Below are 8,837 nucleotides of genomic sequence, written 5' to 3'. Positions count from 1 at the left end.
CAATATAGGAGTTGAAGCTAGATGCTAGCCTCTTCTTAGATGATGTAATATAACTAGTTCGTAGGAAAAAAGAAACTGGTACAGGACTAGGTTGCTTAAAGATTTGGCTTAAACTCCCCTCCTTCAAAATGTCTTCTCCATCCATGAAAATCCCCCAATGATAAACATTTTTCTACACATCCTTCCAGTGCTGATGAGTACAGCTTGTACCCTATTATTTTATGATCAGTAATATTTTTAGTTGCATCATCTCAATATTGGCTGTCTTACCATCCAGAATATTCACACACAAAAAACCAAAGATATATACCCTATGGTTTTTATTTTTTATTATTTTATTTCCCCTGTCCACACATAACCCATTGCAATCAGGGATCTTCTTTAGGGTCATAGTCAATGGCTGTTCGGTGACCAGAACATAGCAGGAGGTCAGTGCTTGAGGCGAGCAGGCTGGTCTAGGCCACTGAAGCCCCAGCAGGCTGAGAATGTTATCCATATGGGCTGGCCATGAGCCATGTCGCGTATCAGAAACTGAACTGAGCTGAGGAGAATTCCGACATGGAGAGGACTTCCAGGCACATGGTGTCAGATCCCGAGTAGGGCGAGGCGGGAGTGTGCAAAGGAGAGAAAGTTGCCATTGCAGTGGACAGTTGGGCACTTGTGAGGACATGGATCAAATATGTACATCCATGAAGGACAACAGGACCCAGGTTTCTTAGCATTGGATAAGGGAATTGCAAATATGGAAAGGGAGAATGCTAGAACCCTAGGATGAACCTTATCATATTGCAACTGGAACTGAAATTAGTGGTATAAACTTCTGGTTTTCTCAATATGTGTAGATAGATACAGAATTAAAGATACATGCTAAGACATATGGATTTATGTGGTAACATACACAAACATGTATTCCCTAGACTCCATCCATGGATGACCTGTGAGTGGTAGCATCCCCAAAACCCAGATCTAGTGCCCATCTCTCATTTTCTAGAGACCATTAACCACTAAAAGGATCCAGGGCTCTTTGGAGAAATAGCTGATGTCACGATGGGCAGGGAAAGGACAAGATGAGCCTAGAATATATTCTTGTGCTATATTGTAAGGAAATACTCAAATACTCACCCTTATGGGGGCCCCGAAAACAAGGATGGTTTAAGAACAGAAACGATTTTTCGACTTCTGAATCTCCTTTGAATGATGCTTGATACACGCTGGAAAATTATTATACCTATCTTTTGGGTTTTTTTTGAGTACTTTTCCAAGTACTTATTAGTTATTTCTTCTTCTTTTTTTTTTTTATTGTGTCATGTTAGTCACCATATGGTACATCATTAGTTTTTGATGTAGTGTTCCATGACTCATTGTTTGCGTATAACCCACAGTGCTCCATGCAATCTGTGCCCTCTTCAATACCCATCACAGGGCTCACCATGCCCCCAGCCCCCTCCCCTCTGAAACCGTCAGTATGTTTCCTGGAGTCCATAGTCTCTCATGGTTCATCTCCTACTCTGATTCTCCCCTTTCATTTTTCCCTTCCTTCTTCTAATATCCTCCATGCTATTCCTTATGTTCCACAAATAAGTGAAACCATATGATAATTGACTTTCTCTGGTTGACTTACCTATCCTTTAAAATACAAATTAGTACCAAAAGCTCCTTCATGCCAAGCAAATTAATTCTTTATCATTCCCATTTCTATCTCAAATCCTGATACCAGGCCCTCAATTTCCATAAGCCACCGGTACAAATATACCAGGTGCTGACCATACCACATTTGGAAACAGTTTTTTAATGGTTAGACTCATGTGTGGTCTCTTACTATTTTCTACTGTGTTCATATATTCCTTCATTCGACAAGTATGCATTAAGTACCTACAAAGTGTTACTTACATATTGTTAAGGCGGGGGCGGGGGGGGGGGGGGCGGAGACAGGAATGTCCTAGCCTAGCAATCCAGTAAACATCTGAGTAGAAACTTATCCCAAAAGGCTCATGCTGTTTTAGAGTTAAACAGAGGGCTGGAGATCAGTTTTTCAGAATCTCCCCTGGTCCAGGTTTTGGAGATGAGGAAGTGAGAAGGTGAGTAGATTAAATGAAATTTAGCCAAATAAAAACCAATTATATTTTAACCTCCCTAAAACATACACTAAAACTCTCCAAACTAGATGTTATCTAAAAACATATCCTATGGGTCCTATGAGTCTAGTAGCATTTCGAGGATAAGAACCTCGCCTTACTCAAAAATGCTTGTTGAACAAACTAGCATAGCCCTTGTTCTCCAAGCTCCCCTCCAAGCCCTCCAGAGGATGGAAGGCCGAGGACACAGAGGAGGTTAATGTGCTCCCCTAACCTCTAGGAGGAGCTGTGACTTCACTGAAATCCCTGAGGCAGGACTGGGAAAAGAAGGGAGGGGAATGGGGGGAGGGGCGAGGATCAAGAAGGAAGAGAATGCTCAGGCGTCAGGGTTTGCTCCTGGGCCAGCTTGGGAGATGGTATGTGGACAACCTGGACACTAAAATCCAGTCCATGTTGTGCTTCTTCAGCCTCTTTGGCAATGTCTGCTGTCCCTACGGCTCACGACCCGTAGGACCTTTTGTTACTCTCCTGTGCTTCCTCTGTGTGTGTCCTTTCCATGTCCAGGCTCAGCACCCCAGATAGGGGAGAATACTCTCTGGGGGAACCAGTTGCAGCAGATTTCTCTTGTAACCTCGTCAGTACCCACTGAAGGTGCTTCCGACCCAGTTAGCATTAATTCCTGTGTCTTAAAGTGATGCCCAACTGGGAAAGGCTCTGAAAGCCAAGCAAGGTGGCCTCTCTGCATTAAATCAGGATGAGGCTTGAGTGGGATCATCCTGGCTCCATGAGAGGCAACGTGGGGGACATCTGCCCAAAGGGAAGGAATGCGTGTCTGAGTGGAGGAGGCACTGTCAAGTTGAAACAGAAAGGAAAGAATTATTCATGCAGGTGGGGGAGGAAGCTACTAGCCAAAAAAAAAAAAAAAGTGTCTGAGAGACCTCCTTGAGGCAGCTTGGGATGGACCTAGTCCTCTGCAGCTGCCCCTGTACACTCAGTCCTGCCACTCCAGGACTCAAATCCGGCTCTGGTGGTGCTGGTGTCAGGTGTAAGGGGGAAGAGGGAATGTGAGCTCTAGAAGAATTAACAGGGACAGTGGCCTCACCAGCAAACCCTCTGTCAGGGCATGAGGACAAGAATCTAATCCGAGAGACACTGAGCCCCTTCCTGTCAAGTGCTGTCATGGGCTGCAGGCTCCTCTGCTGGGTGGTCCTCTGTCTGTGGTGGGCAGGTGAGTCCTGGGAACAGGTGGGATATCTCTGTCTGCAGACTTTTAGCTTTTTTCATGGAATGGCTTCCTAAGACTCTCTAAATTTGGTTTCTTGCTCCCACAGTCTCCACGGGCACTGGAGTTACCCAGACACCAAAACATCTGGTAACCGGGACAGGAAGGAATGTGACCCGGAAGTGCAAACAACATTTGGGACATAATGCTATGTACTGGTATAAGCAGAGTATTCAGAAGCCGCTAAAGCTCATGCTTGCCTACAGTTATAAGGATCTCCTTCAAAATGAGACTGCTTCCAGTCGGTTCTTACCTGATCGCCCAAACAACACCCAGCTGGACCTTCACATAGACACCCTGGAGCCTGAGGACTCTGCCCTGTATCTCTGTGCCAGCAGCAAGGACACAGCCCTGCACCTTCAACTTCTCCCTGTGCACAAACCTCCGGGCTCCAAACCAGGAAGCCGTGGGGGCCACCAACGCTCAGCTCAGCATTTCCTGGAGGACCCCAGAGATCCCAGAGCCTCCTGCTGCCTGAAGGTTCAGTGGATGCTGAGTCCATGGCACAGACTCCCGCAGCCTGGACCCTGGCCCTGCCTCGCTCCAGACTGCCTGAACTGAACACAGGCCAGAGAGGGTCCAGCATCATGCATCTGAGCAGCATCCAGTCAGCACGTGGCCCGGGGGAGTCTTCCATGGGCTACTATTCACTCTGGCCACAGCACAGCTGACCCATCCCTGCCAACAGGTACCTTCCTCTGGCTTTTCCATCCACACACGTGAGACCCTGGATCTCAGCCCCAGCTCCAAATCTCGGTCCCAGCTCCAAACAGGCTCAGCCCTAATGGGTGGTAATGTCTCAACCAAATTAAAAACCACGGCAGCTCAGAAGTCTCTTCCTGCTTCTGATGACCAGAGGCCTGAGCTAGCAGAGGACTCATTCATGCCCTGACCCTGCTATGGATTTCTGGCTCCTGTGTGGGGTGATTTTTAATTCTCTTGGAAGCACATGAGTCCTGGGAATTTCTCATCTTGGATTCACCCAAGGCTCTTCTAAGGCATTTCCTTATTCAATCTCTGGCTTCTTTAACCTCCCACAGGACACACAGAACCTGAATGCAGGCAGACTCCCAGCCACCAAGTCACAGAAAGGGGCACGAGATTACCCCTGAAGTGTGACTCCACCTCTGGTCACTTATTCCTGCACTGGTACAGACAGATCCTGGAGCAGAAACTAGAGTTTCTCGTTTTATTCTATAAGAGTACTCTCTTGGAGAAGTCTGAAACATTCAAGTATCGATTCTCAGCTAGAAGGACTGATGGATCATTCTCCACTCTGCAGATCCAGCCCACAGAGCTGGGAGGCTCAGCCACGTACCTCTGTGCCAGCAGCACAGACACAGCCTTGCAAAGACCCCTCCAGCCTGTGCACAAATCTTCATGTTTCTGCCTCTTTTCAAGCTCCCAGCATCCCTTTCCGGTTGGACTTGCCTATTCAGCTGTCTCCAAAAGCAAATACACAAATATCTGAAATTAAATTACCAAAGTGGGATATCTTTGGCAGAAGTGGTCAGGGGACATTTTTTGCAGAATCCTTATGGATACTATAGAGCATGTCTTTGGGCTCCAATGCTGGGAGAGTTGTGCTCAGGAAGTGACCATCAAATGACTTGTGTTTTCTCTTTACTTCCTTTTGCATCATGGGTTTTGTTTTGTTTTGTCTTGTTTTAGAGGCTTCAAAAAAGCCATTTTAACTCACAAGTTGGAGAAATGACTAGCAAGGAAGGGCTATGGTATTTGCCTGAGAGTAGAGAGGATTTCCAACCCCACATCTTCAGAAGGACGTGCAAGTCAGCACAAGGTCCTGAGTTGTCCATGAGTCTTTCCAATAAGTGCCGAATGCAATAACCCATGTGAGAATGAATTAAGAGAATGGTAATGATTGAGTGCAACACTGGGACACCACTTCAAAGCCAACAGCGGTCTAGACCAACAAGAGAATCACCAGAATCAAGCTGGGATAGCAAGATTAGAATTCAACAGCAAAAACCAAGCAGCATCTAGAAGCAGAACAGGAATGAACTTATCACCATGACCTTGACTTGGGGTAGCCCCATTAACTGTCTGGGTTTTGCGTAAGCGTTCTTTGACAGTTCTTCAACAGTTGGGGCAGGAAAGTTAGAGTGAAAACTTCAAAACAAAGGAATGCATTTCCTCCTAATAAGTCAGGATGAGCTCAAGTAATGAATAGGAGGGGGAAAAGGTGTAAGCAGATCCTACATGAAATACTCATTGACTCAGTTACAACCATGGCAGCTCCACTATCCTCAGGGTTGGAGAATGACTGTCTTAGCGATGTGAGTTCCCACACAAATTTGGAGACAAAAGGATCCCATTTGATACCTAAGAAAATGAAATCATGGGTATATAACCATGGGATCCAATTTTTGTTCACATATGGTATCTCTCAGAAGCATCTGACCTTATGGAATGAAGAAAGGACCTAGTAAAGGTTTTGCTAAGGGGCTAGCTCAGCTAGAACACCTGTCAAGCTGGGGTGATAATTGCTAGGATGTGGTATGATTTGAACAAATGGGGGGAGATTGGGACTATGTGTTGAATCCATGAATCCAGAAGCCATAGGGTGGGGTTAGGATGGGTATGGATCTCATCATCTCTTGCAGTGATCCAGTTGTAAATTCATATTCCTTTCCCCTGTATTTTTAGGGTCTTCTAGATAAGAAGTTCTGATTCCTGAAGAGAGGGGAGGAGGAGGGATAGATGCTTCCACCACAGGACATAGTAACAATCCCAGTGTACTGCAATTATGACTCTACCTAGTCATTTTGAGCTCATCTTGCTGGGATGGATGGAGAAGTCAGGATGGAGGTACTGATTGTGATTTTCATGAGGTGACAGAGTTACTGCTACACGGTGGAGACAGGGAAAGGTTGACCTGGGACTCAGGGAACTAATCAAAGCATCTCTCAGTGCCTCCATTCCTGGTGATAATGACAATTGTGAATTACAGTCAACTTGGCCTGACAAAGCAAAGGCACCGAAGGGGCTCCAAACCCTCAGAGATGAATGTCTGGGTCAACCCGTTAGGCAAACACCTTAGACCACTGAAGCACCAAACAAAGTTGGAGAAACTCTAGAAATGGTGATGAAGGGAGATAATAAACACCCGTTTGGGATTTGAGTATCATACTAGCAGCGAATCCTGTACAACTAACCCTGTGTTTGTACAGATTGCAGCTGGCCACCACCTTGAAGACCTTATTATTTGGACTAGAAGCAAAGCAAGGGGTAAACCGTATCAAACTCCTCCCTTATATCACCGCCTGTCTTCTAGGACCCACCCCCCAATTCCTGCCACACCTATTTCAGGCAACTACTCCAAGTGGACATTGACCCATTCCCTATGCACTGAACCTCCTCTTCAATGTGGACCATGTAGGGATGCCTGGGTGGATTAGTAGGTAAAGCGTCTGCCTTTGGCTCAGGTCATGATCACAGGATCCTGGGATTGAATTCCACATTGAGCCCCACATTGAGCCCCATGTCAAGCCCCGCATCAAGTCCCACATTTTGCTCCCTGCTCAGGAGGGAGTCTAGTCTCCCTCTGCTTCTGTCCCTCCCCCTGCTTGTCCTCTGTCCCTCTCTCCCTCTCTCCAATCAATTAAGAGACTTAAAAAAAATATGAACCATATATCTAGCTTTCTTCCTAAAATACTCTGTGGCCAAGATGAGACCATGAATGGCCTATTTGAAACTTACGTAGGCACCACCCAGAAGTGTCAGGGAATTAATGCTCTATGGGACCCTCTGCAATCAGTGGAGGGTGAGAACTAATGAATAAAGCTTTATAATTATTTCAGACTCCCTCGAATGTTCTTGATTGATGAACACCTACTTATCTAAAAGGATAGCTCAATTCATATATATTTTTGAGATTTTCCATCCTTTTAGTTTCTGTACGTGATTTGGCCTAGATATTTGCATCTGACTTATCTTCCACTTTGCCTATACTTTTCAGCTGTATAGGTTCTGCTTTTAAAGCCATATATTGAAATCCTAATCAAAGTTATTTTGTATATTTCAGATCTACAATCTCCACTAAATTATTTACTATGGTTTCCAGTAGTCAACAAAATTCTCCATTTTGTCATCTACTTTGTTGAATATATTGACCGTTATGTTATTTTCATGTCAGTGTCTGAAAACTCCATCTGAATAATTTTGGGTTTATTTCCTCTGTTTGATTTTTCTTCTTGGTTTTGACCACATGAACCTCTTTCTTCATACAACAGATAGTATATGTTTGAATGCCAGATATTGTATATGAGAAATTGTAGAGATCCGGTGAAGTCCTGGATGATGTATTTTCTTATAGGGATGATTCCTTCTTGCTTACACCAAGATATCTTGGTCAGGGCAGGACTTCTTAATCTGGTGGATAATTGAGCTGGATTGAAGCAAAACTTCAGTTGTTGGATGGCTGCTCACTTTGCTCCTAGTATGTGATCATTTGGGTTCCGAAAATAATGTCTGGAGTATTTTTACTTTTCTGAAGCGTAATTTGCACAACATAATATTTACTTTATTCAAGGGTAACACTCTGTGAGTTCAAATATATTTATGTACTGTGCAACTATCACCATGATCCAGTTCTTAAACACTTCCACTCCCTCCCCAAATTCCTTTGTGCTCATTTTTAGTCAATCACCACTCCTACTTTGGGCCCCAAGCCTTGGCTCTTCACTGGGACCCTCTCCAGGTCATCAGTCCGTGAACACAGACACTGTTCCCCAGACCAGTGAGATCATGTGAGGTCCTCCAAGCTTCTCCCGCCTCAGTCTTCCTTTTCTTCTTGGCTTCCTAGCTACTGATAATAAATGGGCAGTAATTCCCAGGGTAAAGTGCCTTCCCAGATATATCCTTTGTCTTTGGAGTATGAGCTCATCCCCTTCCTCCCTGCTTCCCTTTTGGTGCAAAGCTTCACGTATAAGCTGTGGGGTGCAATGAGCTAAGTACTCGGGAACTGGATGCATTAGCCCACTCACCCAGCAAACATCTAGGGGAGCCTCTGGTAACATCATACAATGTTAAACCTGGGCAGACACTGGAAATTATTTATCTCAGCCTGTTGTTTTATACATGAGGAAATGGAAAGTCAAATAAAGGACAGTTTTTAACTGTCCCTACTGATTTTTTTCTGACTTGCACGTGGAAGTCCATTTAATATGTCTAGAGTAGTCAGTGCATTTCTTTTGGTTCTGATCAGAATATAAGCATCATGAGAGTGAGAATATTGTCTTACGTGTGATTTGCACCACTACTATGAACAAGTTCAGCTTGCTAGGTGTTCCGGGAAGGATGGTGGATGTTTCTATTTGGTTTTCTAAGGTTTCCCTAGTGCTTGCTCTGTGTTTAATTTAAAGAAATAAAAATAAAGGAAACACCTGTCATTGGAGAAGTTTAACCAGCAGTTGACAGTTAGTGTTGCCACACTGTTTGTGTGTGTGTGAGTGTGTCCC

General features: G+C 44.8%; 1 gene segment (V, D, J or C); it reads left to right on the top strand.

Moving 5' to 3' along the window:
* Positions 1-3,254: 3,254 nt before the first annotated feature.
* On the top strand, positions 3,255-5,889 carry LOC116873470. The segment is given in 3 exon segments: positions 3,255-3,303; positions 3,407-3,705; positions 5,794-5,889. Coding segments are annotated over 3 exon segments (423 nt in total).
* Positions 5,890-8,837: the final 2,948 nt, after the last annotated feature.

This window comes from Lontra canadensis, unplaced genomic scaffold (assembly GCF_010015895.1).
Source record: "Lontra canadensis isolate GAN:19392208 unplaced genomic scaffold, GSC_riverotter_1.0 scaffold2, whole genome shotgun sequence".
In the NCBI taxonomy this organism is placed as follows: Eukaryota; Metazoa; Chordata; class Mammalia; order Carnivora; family Mustelidae; genus Lontra; species Lontra canadensis.
This window is presented reverse-complemented; position numbering and strand designations above follow the sequence as displayed.